The 17,416-nt window shown below is 45.9% G+C and overlaps 1 protein-coding gene across 1 annotated transcript in view; it reads right to left on the bottom strand.

The window, feature by feature from the left end:
- LOC146268280 (protocadherin-15-like) overlaps window positions 1-16,906 on the bottom strand; it is a 106,196-nt gene extending 89,290 nt beyond the window's left edge. Inside the window, exons 1-2 of the mRNA XM_084709441.1 lie at window positions 16,844-16,906; window positions 5,995-6,113 (exon numbers count right to left, since the gene is read on the bottom strand). Coding sequence (XP_084565567.1) covers window positions 5,995-6,085 — 91 coding nt within the window. The 5' untranslated portion in view covers window positions 6,086-6,113; window positions 16,844-16,906. The remainder of the gene's footprint in view (window positions 1-5,994; window positions 6,114-16,843) is intronic.
- Window positions 16,907-17,416: the final 510 nt, after the last annotated feature.

Genomic DNA, 17,416 nt, shown 5'->3' with positions numbered 1-17,416 from the left:
CAGGGATACAGGCTGCCCTGAGAAAAATACCAGAAAGAGAGGAAGAGGAGGGGGGAGTATGTTGGAGCATGCACACAACATACACATCTGTACACATACACACACACACACAGGCAAGGAGGCACATGGAAAAGCAGTCACACACACACACAATGTACATACAGTATAACACATGCTCACGCATACACCACACACACCAAACCCACAAGAACTAACACACAATAAAAAAACTGAATGTTGGGAGCAATTGTATAGATTGATTACCAGACTAAATCAATACATAAGAGCACAGCAGAAGCAGGCATGCTGGGGAAAAGCCATGCTGTGTATGAACATTCCTCTGAACAGAGGACTGCATGGCACTTCATGGGAACGCTTTGTTCTACAAGGCCTCACAATGCCAAACCAAAATATTATGCTACAATTAAACTCGAAAACAGTAACCTCCCTTCCTCTGGCCTGAATTGGTGCTTCAGTGTGGGTCTCTAGGCAGGCTTATGAACAGTAAATAAATCCATTTCACGTTTTATTTGACCAAACCATGCCTACTCCCTAGTGGATCAACAGTCCTCTACTTGTGTGCTGTGCTGGCGTCCCGGCGTTCTGGATGCATTAGCTAATGGTTACTTAACAAGACAACAAAGATTGTAAGAAGGCAAAACCCGTGGATTCCCACTCTCCGGCAGTGCCACTGTACGAAAGGCCCCTCGTTAGTGAGTTCTTGAAGGTCTGGACTAAAAGAGCACCATGCAGTACAGCCACCATTTTCCTTAACAAGCAGCCAATGCGTCTCTTACGCATCAGACAGCAAAGGGGCAGGCTCTTGGTGGTGCGGGCTCGGCTGAAGGAGGCTTGGACTGAATGGAGAGCTAGCCTCCACTCTCTTGCGTTGCATCAGCCTGCTCCATTACCATGGCTGATTGAGCACAAGGCATTCGCTCGTCAACATGAAACACTAGGCTGCTTTCTGTGTTCCTCTGAGGGGAGCCCCGCTCGTCTGATGGTGCTATCTCCTTGTTCCCAGCAGTAGATGCGAAAGGAGGGGAAGAGGGAGAGGCATCAGGCTAACAAAAGCAACACTCCATGGGTAATTGGTAATCAAGGCACTCCTCTGCTTCAGCAGGCTAATCCTAACACAATCTAAATATTCTCATTTGAACCTCTGGGTAATTTGCTTTCATTACAGAAGATCATCCAACGGTCCTAATCACCAATTCGCACCCCTTCGAGCTATGAAACTTCAATTGGAAATATTTATTGGTTCTAGAAACCCCCCAAAATGTAAGATGGAAGAGAAGATTTATTTTCAACAAGATATGGCTTTATGTTGCATAAGGAGCTTTTGTTGCACACTGTGGTCGGCCATCTTTCACCGAAATTGGCCTGGGAAATGACCAGGCACCCAGCCTCTAACACTTTGAGGAAACCCTTCAACAGGACCACAGCCCAATCGACCCCTGTGGTGGATTGCCCCAGCCAGACAAGGCCTTAGCCAGACACCCTGAAAGAGCAATGGAGAGTAAAGTAAACCACTCCTCTCGCTCGAGATAAATGTATCTGTCTCAGCTCAAGCACAAGGTCCTTCCACTCATAAAGACTTTAATAGCTCCATATGCAGCCATAAATACCCCTGCCCTTTATATAAATATCAAACCTGGGTGACAGAGAGGTGGAGAACCCTGTGGGGGGGGGGGGGGGGGGGCCTCTCTCACGGGCCGAGACGCTCCAGGATGGAACACAGCCTGACGGACTACAACAGAGGTGACACAGACACAAGCAGAGCCACCAAGCCGGGGATTTCATCATCCTCCACTTAAAGTGTGCAGGGTGAAAGGTTACGGTATTACAGAGCTTTCCATGGTGCTGTAGGGGACTCTGAACACACAAGGATTCCATTTCCTTTCCCCAGGTAGGGCAGGTTTACTACATTGGCATGAAGCGTCAAGCCTGAGGTCTGAAGTGCACCCTGGGACGGCGCCAGCGGAGGTTGCTGCCGGGTTGAGAGGCACAGGGCGCCTGTCCAACGTCTCACGTCACTGGTTAATGGGAGGTCACAGGGAAAAGTCAGCATGAAAAAATAGGAACGCACTGTTTATACATCCCAGAAAGGAGGAGGGATGCTTCACTGGAAGTGTGGAGGGCAGCACAGCCCTGCCAAGAATTCAGCCCCCTCTTCAACTCAGCAGCACTCTGGAGTCCAAGGTCTTGTGGAACCGAAGCCAAAGCCTGAAGCCCTTAGTTAAGTGCAGTGCGGAGGGTATGTGGGGAAAGTCAGGACGCTCTATAATTTCACATCCTCCCCACCACCCCACACCACCACACATTCTTCCCAAAGCACAATTAGAGAGCTCAAACCAGAGGTTTCCCCAACAGCAGGAAACTCTCCGGCAAAGTAAAACATCTCACCTTAGGACATGAAATAAGCAGTCTTGATGACAGGCAACTCATACTTTGTCGAAACACAGAATTCCTCCTCTTTCTCTTCTGCTCCCACACCTCCCACTCACCTCAAGAGGAAAGCAGTCAAATCAATTGCAAGAAAGGATTTGCTTCAAAACACCTTTAGGTCTGCTTTTAACACATCTGCACACGTATAAATGCAGGGAAAGCTGTGTGTGGGGGCGAAGGGGGACACGCGTGAGTGGGTATGTGTGTGCAGGTCTGGTGGAAAAGGCAGAGAGAAAGGTGAATCTGCGTGTCAGAGCAGCATCCCCTCCTTTTAAACCCTTTCTCTTTCCATCCCGTCTCCACTCCTCTCTAGGGGGAGCGGGAGATGTGTGTGTGTGTGTGTGTGTGTGGGGGGGGGGGGGGGGGGGCCAGTAACAGGGGGAGAGAGAGAGCTGCAATCACACAGCAGGTGAACTGCTGCGAGGTCAAGCTGCTCCCCTGGAGCCGGCCAGAGGTCCAGGAGGAGGTCCGGACCCGGCCTCGCCAGGCCCCTGGCGGCACCATGCCCTCCTGGCCCAAACAGAGCCTGATTACAGCCTGCCGCCGGCGGCCAGATTAAAACATCCATCCGCTCCATCGCTTTCCACCCTCCCTGGGCTGTAGCAGCCAGACACCGTCTGCACATCTGGCCAATAATCAGTCAAAGCCCCGAAATAGACAAACAATTGTGCCTCGAGACTGGGAGAGGGAGAAAGAGAAAGAGGAAGAGAGAGAAGGGGGAAAAGAAAAAGAGAGATCGACATGCACCCACCCACAATAGGAGTGCGCATGAACACGCAAACACACCTAGACACACCAACAAACGACGTCTGCCAGAGAATTTGGGATGGATAATATCCATGCGGTCTTTTCCAGATGGAGGGATGGCCTTTCATTGACCTTTGTTAGACTGGGATGTGGGCAGACTCTCGGGGAGGAGTGATGGACAAGCGGCTTCTGTAAAGTTGGAGGAGAACAGAGCGCTGAAAGGCTCCCACGCAGACACACCGACTGACCCAGCTCCGGACTAGCACGGCCGTCTAGACAATGGCTCATGAAGAAGGGATTGAGCGGGTGGAGTGGAGGCATGAAATGAGGAGAGAAAAAAAGAGACAGAGACAAAGAGAGAGAGAGGTGTGACCAAGTTTATGTCCACTATTTCCTATCATATGAACATTTCTCAGATGAATCCAGTCCGCATTTTAATGATAAACCTCTTCATCTACATTGTTTCACCCTTCAGCCCAGTAGGTTAGGTATCTAACATGTCAGTTAGAGAATAAACCGCCAGTAAGAGCAGAGGGCACTTTGAGATAGACAGTGCAAAGAGATTTATGGAAGAGAGGAGGTTGAGAGGGAGGTAAAGCATACGTACTAAAATCGAGATTCTCCCTAGGTGACACTGGACACACACAAACACTCAGTCTCTGGCATTCCTCCACAGTGGCTAACTCTCAATAATCAAATCAGGGTTCATTTGCAAGCATTGTAACTAGCTGTAATATCCACCTGTTCCCTATGTAATTATCTGTGCCTGCATTGATTCAAATTACAGAGTGCGGCCGTGTACTAATCAGTGGGATGAAAACTCCTTTATGACGCAGACCCAGGTCACAGCATAGAGAATCAGCGAGAGAGAGAGAGAGAGAGAGAGAGAGAGAGAGAGAGAGAGAGAGAGAGAGAGAGAGAGAGAGAGAGAGAGAGAGAGAGAGAGAGAGCAGGACAAGGACAGAAAATGCAGCCATGCATCACATTGAGACCTTCCTCACTACTCAAGACAGGCTATGAAGATATGAGAGCTATGTTATCCCATGAGTTTCATTAGAAACTGGGGATGAGAGGAAACACAGCTGTGCTGATCTGTGGTAGCACTGGATAGTAGATTACTGCTTGCATATCTAGGTCCTGGTTGGACATTTCTTTAGTCAAACTAAACCCAGCGACCTACATTCTCTAACAGTCTGAAAGAGGACATGATTGTTCTGGTAGCAATAAAAAAACTATTATAGCAGCCGGTGGTACAGTTAAGCCTCCACAATTATGTAAATAACACAGCACAAGCAGAACTCAGACATGCACTAGCACATATGCACATGCAAGCACGTACACAGAGGTTCCACAATGCTTTAGCTTACAAACATGACTTAACTCTGAGTTGCTTTTTATCACAAACAAACTTAGGGATCAAGTTTCTTTAAAATGGAATTACCTTATTCTCAAGGTGACTGAACCTAATTAACAAGCTGGTTTGTATGCCAGCCAACACCCCCCCCCCCCCCTATAAAGCTCTGAAAATATAGAGGCTTTAAAAGCTTCACACCTAAACAGAGGTTCTCCAAGGTAAGCCATACATTATACTGGGACAAAGTCATCCAAAGCGGTAGCGGAAAAAATCTGAATATGTCTTGAAGCTATGTTCAGCTAAGACATTGGAACCCTGTGCTTTTCAGTTAGTGGTTTTCTCACTCAACATGAACACACATTTGTTCATGTGCTGAGCGCAGCAGACACAGAGTGGATCCCGAAGGAGCCTTTCACCCACAATGCACCCTTGTCACCTTCAGGAGATCACTCAACACCTCATGGTCTTGATTTAGAGCTACAATACCGACAATGACTACGCTGCCACGCCGACTTTCATTCTGAGACGTTCCCTGATCTGAAACCATGTCATCTTCCTGTCAACCCACGCTGCAGTGTAATAATCTGAAAATCAACCAATCAAAAGAAATACAGTATGCAGGCATGACGGAGACAGGGAAAAGAAGCGATGTTTTCATTGTACCAAACCACGCACACATGAAACCACATCAAAAAGCGTATAGTAATACAGCGAGACACATTCCTGTCACGTGGTCAGTACTGGACACTGCCTGGTTGACTAGGACCTCAGCGCTCTCTATGTGCCGACTTTCTACTAACACGAGACAGAAAATAAAGACCCACCACTGGGAGTACCAGGATTCCCTAGGTACTTTAAGTACTTTAACATAAAACTACAGGGTGAATCATCTAAGCAGGGCCATTCATCTAGATGTCTGGGTGATCTGGATGTATGAACTCATAATGACCTCGCAGTGGTAATATGCCATGTGGGTGGTAGGATTCTTGGTGAGTGGGGGGGATTTACTGTGAGTGCTACACGCTTTAACATCATCCAGAGTATCTCTAATGCCCATGTGAGAAAGACATGATTGCTATCTGCCTCTGTGGATTAAATACAATTGATTCCCCTTGACCTTCCAATGGGAATGGTTATAAATGCTTGGCAGGGCTACAACTTCTGCATCAACCCTGACCCAATCTATCAGAGCTCTATACACTTCATGGACTGTTATCAAGAAATATGATTAATATGACCCTTAGCTTTAACCCCTGGAGTAAAGACACAGAAACACAGTAGAGAACATGCAGAAGAACATCGGAAAACCATCAAAAGTTCTCCAAGAAATGGCTAATGTCCTCACTACATCACAAGACAAGTTACAGTTACAGGATAACTTTTGGAAAAGTTTGAATTTCAATATTTAAGTTTCGGTCGCATTTAAGTCCAGTGTTTGAATGTACCTTCGGGATTCTGCCCCAGGCTGCAGGAGAGCAGACAGAGGATGGCCATGCCTGTCCCCAGCCATCTGAAGAGACACCACCCCCGTCGCATCTTCTGTCAAGCCTTACTGCCTGCCCGCCTGGGAGAGAGAGACAGACAGAAGGAAATAGAGAAAGTAAGAGAAAATGAAAGAGAATATATATATATATATATATATATATATATATATATATATATATATAAAGATAGAGAAAGAGAGAGAGAGAGAGAGAGAGAGAGAGAGAGAGAGAGAGAGAGAGAGAGAGAGAGAGAGAGAGAGAGAGAGGAGAGACCACAGTTAACAGTTAACAGGCTTGGATTACTCTTCAGCTTCAATGTTGCTTATATGCACTGAAACATACGAAAACCACTTGTAGAAACCTACACATTCACGCATACAAACAAACCAACACGGTTGTTTTTGGAGTAGATACTAGGCCCCTTTAAAAAGCATCAATCCCAATCCTAGAGATAACGACACAATGAGAGTACAGCTGTGCGTGTGTACATTAGGGTTTGTACGAGGTTGTAAAGCGCAGCGGGAAACACGTCTTATTTTCAAGGAAGACTGGAGAACTGAAGACTTCTAGCTTCTGTCTGGGAGGAGTTGGCACTGTTACCTTCCACAGAAGGCTTATTCTGGGAGCTGGTGATAAGCTGAAGCTGGCCTTCTGTGTGGCAGGACCAGAGGCCATGCACACCAGCTGAACCATATCAAGCACGTTGGACAGAATCTATATTAGTCAAATTTGCAGCCCTCTTCACCCGGATGATACACACATATACCGATATAGTTCAAATCCGGGCCTCACGTGCAGGCATTCATCCAAACAAATAGGCATCGGGACATGACATGACAACCTCTGTTCTGTTCTCATCCCATGTCACCACAGGGTTGTCTTGAAGGGTCACATCCCTACTTCACCCTTCTGAATCAGAATCAGAATCAGAAGGGATTCTATTCTCCATGAATAAAATTCTCTACATCTCTCCACCTTCCAGTTGTGCTCCCTTTGAAGACTGTTTTCATTTCGCCACAAATATACACCTATCTCTCTTAAGAGAGCTATACAAAACACCCTTCACCCTTCTTGTATGAAATGAACCTGATGACTAAGCAAGATGACCAAGCCACCGTAATGCCACCATTTCTCTTGTTGATGTCTGTTTCGTATCTAATACCCGTAATTGTTCTTACGGATATCATTGAACTGTCTAGGAATGTACCCCGGGTGACAGTTTTAAGCAATAACACTTCTTGTCCCCATTTTTTCATCACCAAATAAACAAAATTGTGTTTCATGCCAAAACTCGAAAACGACTGCAAGTGTGAATCAATTATTCGGTGTTTGGGTCCTTTGCCTTCGGTTATTTGGAAAAAGCTGAATAACGAGCTCCATTAATCTAGCTCAACTCCGAGCAGAATTCTTGTTTCTGGATGAAAATGTAAGCATCCGTATGTCTTTCAGGGCCTTTCTGTGCTCGTGATATAGCAGCGGAACCACGAATAGCAGAGAGATCCGACAGCTGCAGCGATGGGCGGAGGGTGTCAGGACCAGAAGTGAATGGATATTGTTGGAAGTGAAAGGGGGGAAGAGAGGGAGGGGGTGGATGCAATCACAGTTATGGATCACACAGAGTCTTACGAGGCTGCGCTTTATCCAACGACAGCAGGAGAGGTCTACTCTCTCCTGTTGAAGAAAAAAAATAAAATAAAAAAGATGAAAAAAGCAGGACCGGCTTCTCTGCCGTTTGGCTGGTCTTTCATTAGGCAGCTTCTTTTCCTCCGCTGCACCTTGCTCCCCCCCCCCCACTCCCACCCCCGCTCCCCCTCCCTTCCTCCTTTTGGAGTCGGCCGGCAGTCGGGAACGTCTTGATAAAAGCAAATTACATCTTTCCATTAAACATGAACGGTGTGAAGAGGTAATCTAACCAGTGACTGTACCTGAATAATCACATCTAAAACCTCAATCTGCCAGCTAGCGACTTTAAACTTCTCTTCATCCTCACTCAATAACGAGGAACACCTTGGACCATCTATCACCCCGAAGGAGATGAAGCGCAAAGCAGAGAATGGATGCCAGTTAAAGTGATACAGCACTCTGTTGCATAAGGGCTGGATGTACGGCAGATTTGCCTAAGTGATTCTTATAGTCAAACCATATGGTGGATGGCTGACCACTCAGCAGGAAGGGAATAACCATGCTGTGGTGTCGGGCGTGTCATCCCAATCACCGACCACATCTTGGAGTCTGCTAAGTAGAGGATTTCCCCGGCACTGGGTCAGTCTAATGCAGACGGGTATTACACAGCAGGGCAGTTTGTCAGTGTTGCAGAACACATTGGACTACTTGGCCTTAGAGCGCCGTGGTGTAATCTCATTTACATAAGACGGAAACAGTCCGTCATGCTCGAACACGAATAGGACACGCTGGCCGGCGAAACCGCTGCAGAGGAAACGTGGAGGAGGAACATGGTCATAGGCTGTCTGAAGGGAGGCTAGCGCTGGAGATGATGGGTTTGTCGCATGTTTTGTTTTGTCTTTGTTAACCCCTCGACACGGTGACACAAAGGATCAGAGAAGATCTCCGAACCGACTGGGAGTAGTCCTCCCCTCTGACCTCAGTTCCATGGTGAAACGACTCGTTTCCTGTGGCACCTGCCCCCACGACAGTGTCGTCACATCTCACCGAGAGTGTCCCTGTCTCCTTTTCCTCCCATTGTGCTGGTCGCTCAGACAGCCTGATGAGAACTGCAAAGTCATCAGATTCAGAACAACACAGGGTGGCATAAAGAGTAGCTCCGCCCCGTGGTACGGTGAGTGATCTCCAGCAAAGTGCTGTGTCATCAGTCTGATCGAGTGAGTTAGTGAAACACAAAGCTGTGTAAATCAGGCACAAAGGCACGGGTCATAAAATGTGTTTGAGGCAACGACACACGGAGACATAAATCAGCCTTTCGGCAAACCTTGTTTCATTGTTTTGTAATTAGGCGGGAACATGCCAACAGGTAGCGACATTAGGAGTATTTGTTTCATCAGCGTGCAAGGAGAACTTTACAACTTGATTGCAAGTTAGAATGGCCTTGGCTTGTACTATGCATGTCACTACATCCATATAGAAGACAGCCTGTATACAGGGGCATGAGTCATCTTCATAGTGCTTAAATCGTTCCCTGTTATCGGACAAACAGAATCTCCAAAGGTCTGTCACTGACAGTTATGGATCATTAGTGTGCTTGCTAACAGCCAGGCACACTAACTGTTCCCTCACATTTTATTATTATAGCCACCGCTACTCTTCCCACAGTCATTGGGCTATACTGACATGAAAGTTGTCAAAATGTATCTTTGTTTTGTGGTAGGTTTATGAAATATACAACTTTTTGTGGCAAAATATGTACCACTAGCTAGCTGGCCACTGCCGCAGCGCGTCATAATAGTCGAGTGACTGTAGAAAACCTATAGCACAGTGTTCTAGGCCACCTAGTCCTGTTGACACCAGAGGCAATGGAGGTCTTCTGGCATCTCCAACTTTCAAAAGACATCAATTGAGTCTTGGGGAACAAGAGTTTCAGAGAGCAGCAGTTTCAGTGACAGCCTCAGTCAATAGGCAGTAGATATCAGTACACAGCAGGAGACTATGGACAGCTGGGATGGCTGCAAGCACACTTCACACATGTGTGTGTGACTACTGAGGGTATTAGCTCCATGTCTCTCCTTAAGAGGCCTCCACGTGGGTATCTATTGCTGGTCTTTCCTGCCAGGTGACAGTCTTGTGGTAATCGGCATGCCTATGTAATCCAACCCCCTCCCCCCCCCCTCCGCAAACCCCATTGGCAGCCTGAAATGCAACTCCCTCAACGTGCCGCGGAACGAGTCAACATCACCTCACACCCCTCGGGTACGTCATCGAACAAACAAACAGGTGAACGATTCAGCCCTGTCTCGGTTTTGCCATCACCTGGAGACTGGAGCGGACCAAGGTCTGAGGAAAACAATGTAGGCTACTTGTGTGAGTGTGTGAAGTGTGTGCGTGTGTGAGGTGTGCAAGCAGAGAGCACAGCTATTCGTTACCAACTCTGAGATATAATCAGTCGTCGCAAGGAGGCCCAGCGTTCCATAATGACTCGAGTGATTAGTCCTGGCTAACAAACTGTGGCTGCACATGGTCAAACAGCAGTCTGAAGATAATGCTCGCCACACACACACACACACACGAGTGTGCACAAACACATGCATCTACCCACATATTCACAGACGCACCAGGGTGTATTACGCCCATAGCTAGGCTAGCAGCAGCTGTGGCAGCCAATCTGGCTGGCCCTCTCTGTTTACCTGGACAGCTTGTGATCACCACTTGCCAAATACTAGCCCAATGAACAAACTGTTCCATGAATGGATTTCTTGTGTGTTTAAATGAGGCCCAACAGCAACACTGAAGACCAAGAGTAACCCTGAATGCACATTGGCAAAGACATGAATCATTGTCTCTCAGCATCTATTAATATAGTTAGACTAATCATGTCAGTTCACTCACTGGTAGACGTTACTGCATAGAAACTGGGCTGTCCAGTCTGCTGATCTGTGTGGTGCAGACGGTGATGGTTGATGTGGATACAGGTAGAGTCCTCTACCTGCATGGTTCAGTATGGAAGAGAGATCCTACTAACCCACAGAATAAACACCATTACATGCTTTTACACTCCTCATCACCACAGAGGGAGGCTTTAACATGGGTCTCTCTCAAGTGCTCTCGTGATTATTGAAATTGCACGAATGGATGAAGCGAGTAGAGCCCTCTGTCGTCTCTGTTTGTGTGCTGTGTTTTCATTTGGTGGCGTTAGCGAGGAAGAGAATGTGCTGTACCTTGTTATGAGTGTGTGGGGAGAGCCTGGCCACTGCGTCACTGCTCTACTCTGATAGGCTGTAACATGGAACATGATCATATTCTAGAGGCCAATGGCATCCTGGTTTGTTGTCACTCTCCAGCCTACATCGGCAAGAAAAAGGAAGTGTGAGATATAAACATCCATTATAATATTCACTAATTCCATTCATGACGTATTGGAACAGTCCGACTATAGTAATAACCGCTATAGAGTAACAACGTATTGTGGAGTAAGCAGATCTCCAGTAGGCTGTAACCCTACAGCTCCAGTAGCATTGTAGAAACTGAGCCCTGTAGCAATCTGAACCTTTCATCTATTCACTCCGAGCTGCAGATCTGAGCGCTTCTAATCTCGCTGCCTGCCTGAGTTACCTCATGACCATGCTTTGAGTCTCTAAACCCCACCACGCTCACACCCATGTGGCTCCCACCCGCTCGCCTGCCTGCTTGCCTGCCCTGCGCCGGTCGGCTGCTTCACAACCCAGTGCAGTGGTATCCATGTCACAAGGCACACCGTTGAACACAATGGCTACATCTAGCACTTGGATTTAAACACCGACATCTGACACACCAGACAAATAACTTTTGACTTCTGGGGAGATTTCCTCTACTAAATCTTTTCCCTTCCACGGGGTGTTCAGTCAGAGGAGGGACAGGGTGGTCCCTAGTCCTAGCATGTGTTTGACTCTTAAATCTCTAAGTGCTTTAGTAGGAATGTTTGGAATTGTGGACTAAACTGAGATTATACAATAGGTACTAAGATTATCCAATGAGCTTTTTGCCAAGGTCAAGAGTTGGCTTAGTGTGCAGCTCCTACAGGGGAGTATTGGCAACATAATGTATGCTGTATAGGATAGGTCAATACTTTGCTATCTACTGTTAGTCTGTTAAGAATCTAAGGAAAAATATTTTTAGCAGCTCCATTAATGGTTTTTGCTGGATAAGACCACTTTCCATTCCGTTTAAAAACATCTATACTGTATTGTATCCATGTGTCAGTGTTCTTTAAAAAAAATTGCCACTCATTGCTGAGTAGTTGTATAACATCATGCATCATGTATAGCATCTGCCTCCCAAAATCACTTCAGCATAGTAAACATGGTTGACAATCCCACCCATGAGCTAGGTTGTTCCATCATTAAAATAGATGGAACATCTCAAATACTAAATACTGACACTGACTTTTCCTGAAACGGGTCCTGTACAGAACGGATGACTTTCCAACGGCAACCCTTTCTATCTCCATCACAGTCAGAAATAGCCGCCCTTCAATCTTCAATCTCACAATCTTACACATTGAGTTTCTGCAGCCCCGGCTTTAGAAAAAAGAGCCATCCGCACTTCAAAAGGTCCCTCGAAGATCCCTTTCTATGAATGATACTTTTGACATTCACTTACCTCTTACTCTGTGTGCAGATGCTTCCAAACCCCAACAACCTTCTAATGGTGATCATCTGAAGAAATCCACAACCATTTGTGATAGACTGGAGTGCTCCCCTACTTTAGAACCCGGGAGAAGCATTCCATTCGCAAACCATGCCACAGTAATCCCTCAATAGTCAACACAAACCCCATGCACATCATGTGCTGGAAGCAGGAAATAAACGTCAATTTTTGACCTCCATTTACATTTGGATACTTTATAGCCGTCCAGTAGTCGGGACCTCTCCTCCATCCAGGAACTTAGTGTTTGTGAGTATTTAACCTCTTGTGCCTTGTAAAGCCGCCTACTGAAAACCAAATAATATACAGTCTGCGTGTCTGTGCAAACTGTATGTGTGTGGGTGTTACTACCCAAGGAAAAGTTGTATGATCTTTAGCAGATGTGATCAATTCTCTCTAAAGTGGTTCAACTATTCATCTTGCGCACAGAGATTAGTCAATGTCAAAAGCGGACAAAGCCCTTTGATTCCAGTTCTGAAGGGGATATTGAAGGAGAAAGGACCTGTGATCACTCAATTGATTTAGTCAGATTGACAAAGAAGAGAATAGTCAGCGCTCCAACCCAGTAAGCATAAATTGAAGAAACCATGTCTTTCTATTATACAGTAAAATCAAATATATTCAAACTTTCAAACCCCAATCTAGAGATGATTCACACATCAAGTTACACAGATAGGCTTTTAATTGCTCTATAAAACAGTATTAAAGGAGAGTCGAAGCCAATACACTTCATATAGAGTTTTTGAATGTGCAGCAATGAGGCCTCAAGCTACTGCCAGGAGATTTCTGGTCTTACCCACCAACACACAAGGTTGTGTTAGTTCCACCTTCACACATAAAGGGCAGTGAAGTTCAGAAAAATATATATAATGCCTGACAGCATTGGTAGGTAAATTAGACTGCAAGAACAAACTATTCAAAAACAGGTTAATTGAAAATATGACACCTAATTAAGTGGTAATTTGGCAATGAACCATATTAATTTCACTAAATGCCTTCATGTGTAGAGAGAAGGCAATATTTCTGGAGACTACCATTTCAGCTACTCCAACCAAATGGTAATTCAGCCTACTGTTGTGACTACCCACAACCCGGCTCTCAATCAATGATCACAGAATGCAGTACTATGGAGCAGAGCAATTATTGTTTTAATAACTTGTGAAATCTTTCCCATACGACTCCTGATTGTATTTGCTGGAGGTTGCTTTCAAGCTGCATTAACTTTATGTTGATATTAAATTAACCCACACCAGACTTCGCAATCCCACCTGTTCATCCAGTGCCTGACCGTATCTCTCTTGATAAAGTATCTGACCCTTGAATGACTAAGACAAGACAACCTGAGATGAACAGGCATGGAGCCACGTCCTGGGGGTAGCGTTTCCATGGCAGTGAATTATTAATACCACACCTCTTACTTCTTTCCTGATCTTGACTGGAAAGATCAGTCCCCCTGACAGAGAGTCAGAGGGAGGGAGGGAGGGAGGGAGGGAGGGAGGGAGGGAGGGAGGGAGGGAGGGAGGGAGGGAGGGAGGGAGGGAGGGAGGGAGGGAGGGAGGGAGGGAGGGAGGGAGGGAGGGAGGGAGGGAGGGAGGGAGGGAGGGAGGGAGGGAGGGAGGGAGGGAGGGAGGGAGGGAGGGAGGGATATAGGCCAGCAGGCAGACAGGCAGACAGGCAGACGAGCATGCAGGCAAGCAGACAGGGACCAGAGCTCAGAGCCAAGTCTCTACAAAAACCTCTGGAAATCCATTAAGTTCCTGCCTAGTTATCCATATCCTATAGCCTACTGGTCCTCGCCATGTCACCAAATACTACCCCCTTTACATGGCAGCTGCCCCATGCCTTTTGTCCGCGTTGTGGAACCCGTTAACCTCCCTCTCTCTATCATTCAGCATACCGTAGCCCTATTTCACACACACCGAGAATGGTCATTCGTAGACATTTATTCCTCTATTCTCGCAGTCTCACCAACGTTAGTATACAATGACAACATTTGGAAAAATGTAAAAACCAGATCCAACAGATTCAGAGCAGGGGAGATATCACCACTTCTCCTGTCAACTATTCATCACTCCATCCTATCCAGATGGACTGAAATCATTTCAGGAATCGCAAACGCCCTTTGAGTCACTTATTAAATCATGTTGAAATGGCTTCCCCAAGGTGTCCACTGTGCATATGAATGCAGGCTGATAAGTTGTCTACTGTGGAGGAGACTTGTCAATATTCTCAATGCTCTCTTCCACTTGACACACAGTCTCATTTTGGAAAGCTCGATGACATGCCACCTTATGCTGGCCCCAGTGGACAGTGGCAGGACTCACATGCCGAACAAAGTTATGTGCAGCAGAGGAGATCCATAAAATTGTTTACGTGACCCCATGGTCTCTGTTCCTTGCATGAAAAACAAATCTTGACTCTCATGCCCTCATGCTTATTAACCCCAACTAAAATCAAACATAGATCGAGCAAAGACTCTTGACTACCGCCGCAGGTATCAAAACAGCTTAACAAACCCCAAACATCAACGCATAAGGCAACATCACAGCAAGCCCAGTCAAACTGACGTTGACATACTCTCTAAAGCAATAGCCTAAGCCTGGACTTAAAACAAACAGATCCGTGGGACTTATCAAACAGTTTGGCTTGATTTCCCTGTCCGTTCAAAGCAAAGAACGCGCTCAAACTTGTCATCACTCCGCCAAGCTCCTGGTGGTGCAGTGACAGAGTGGGCAGGATCATTAGTCAGTCATGGGAGGGTTGTAGCCCTGTTTAATTAGTGTTTTATCACACACACACACCTCCCCAGTGTCACCCATTATAATGAAAAGGCCATGAATAACAAGCACAAGCTATTCACCTACGACAATCAGAACACAATAAGTTGTAAACTGAAAAGCAGTGTATGGCTCAGTGCAGTTTTAGCCGTAAAGATGAGACAAAAGGAAGACATCCGGTACTTGGCGGTAATTGCACTGAGACGGCATCCGTGGCCAGGATTCGAACCGGCAAACTTCTGATTAATAGCCCTACTCCCTAACCACTCAGCCATTTGACCCCCCTATGACCTCACTTTATGAGAGCAAAAAGGAAAATGACTAATTTACACCATGTGGTTTTCCTCAGCTATCACAGTCCTTTATAACATCTTTGGTGCAACTTACAAACTCCTCAACTCTTTTTGTGTTAGGCGTTCTCTCTTTCTCTCTGTCTCTTCCTCAAGATGGATTGCTAGTGGAGCTGTCCCCCATGCATCATGTATTAAAGACCCGGCATCAATCGTCTGGATCCCCAGGTGGAGCAGGCTCCTCTACCCGTGTACAAGGCATAGAGCAAACCAGAGGGGATCAAATCACGGCCTGTCATTCGACCAATAGGTTATCTGTCCCATCCAGGGGTGACTTTTGAAGTATCCTTGTGTGTCAAAACAAGTCTCATAGCATGGCTACCTTGTATTGAAAGGTAGGTCTTGTGTAGGCTAGTGGTGCAACATACTGTAGATATATGAAATGATGCGTGCAGAGGGCGTGCAAAACCAACTCAACATCTGCCTTGGTCAGGAAATATTAAGCACATGGCAAACATATACTACTAAACACCAGGTGGGGCGATCAGACATTAGTCAAGCAAGTCTTTTCTGATATCAATAAAACAGTGACAAGTAAAAAATAAACACTGGTTGACATTTGCAGAGAAGTTACGTAGGATATATAGAACGAAAAAAACATCGTACTATAAATAGACAAATCATTAAACATCCAAGATGTATGTTTCAAAGTTTGTACACCAGTCCATATTCTGGTTGGGAACGCTAAAAGCATGATAGCCTTCATTCACGGAATGTAGCTGCTAAAAGTCAGTTCAGATCACTGGGTTTAGAAATCCTCAGAGGAGACCTTTTATGCGCACAATCGTGAGTTGCATGCGTTTATCAGGACCTAAAAACGAGCAATTTGGGCTGATGTTTAGAGTTTGAGTTTACAGTTAAATCAGTAACCTGAGGATAGCATGTGGATGTTAATTTCAGAGAGATCTAATTTAAGCGAGATTTCATTTTATCAGCTGCAGTTTACAGTACAACACATTTGCTAATTGGCTATATCCCTTGCCTAATCCAAAGCGAATGCGAATACGGTCAGTGTGTTTTAGAACTTCACTTTCAAGAGATTATCAGCGGGTTATCTGGACAGAGTTGAACTTGGACGTGGAAATAAATGTACTTCTTATGGGAAATCTTAATTATGCCACGGTATACTAGTTACTGCACGGGTGTACGATTTATACGGCAATTATACGTTTCATTATATTATTATTAGTATTATATGACGGCATGGCAACCCATAATAATAAGAGTGCCTGCTGTACATCAGTTCATAGGAACTGGGCTGAACAGTTCATTTAACATTAATAGATTACATTTTTACGAATGGTAATAAGCCCATCTCAGTATATAATTCTAAGATGCAGTGATGTGAAGCGGAATACAAAAATGTCTTACCATATTGACTCCAAAAGCACACAAATCCTACTCGGACTGCCCCAGACGCCACGGACACCGACTGGCACTGACGCTCTAGAGCATATTCACACAAGCACATCAGCCCTCGACCGCCCCCTGCCACTATAGCAAATTATGTCGAGGTGGAGGGGAGAAATATAGTCACAGTAGATGTACACCCGTGTAGTCTAAAAACACTTGACTAGTTACCTATGGAGCCGCTTTACAGCAAGAAGCAACGATGGACCATATTTGCGCGTACAGCAAAGCGCAACTTTCATTTCTCTCTCAGGTCCGCCCCACCCCCCAGTCGAAATAACTGGTAGTGACGTTTGGAGGGGTAATCTTATTACACTGGGCAGTAGAGTTGAAGCCGGCTAAATCTCCACGCTGACCCCTCCTTCTAACTCTTCTCTGGCACGAATTTGGAAAAGCACCTGTCTGAGGCGGGCATAGCAACGGGCAAAAACATAGGCGGGTGGGAAAGAGAAAGGTAGCTTACTGTCTGAAACGCATTTTGCCAAATTGCCAATTACAAACTGCGTATATTTCTGAAAATAATTCAGAAATATA

This window comes from Hypomesus nipponensis, chromosome 11 (assembly GCF_054491055.1).
Source record: "Hypomesus nipponensis isolate SF chromosome 11, ASM5449105v1, whole genome shotgun sequence".
In the NCBI taxonomy this organism is placed as follows: Eukaryota; Metazoa; Chordata; class Actinopteri; order Osmeriformes; family Osmeridae; genus Hypomesus; species Hypomesus nipponensis.
This window is presented reverse-complemented; position numbering and strand designations above follow the sequence as displayed.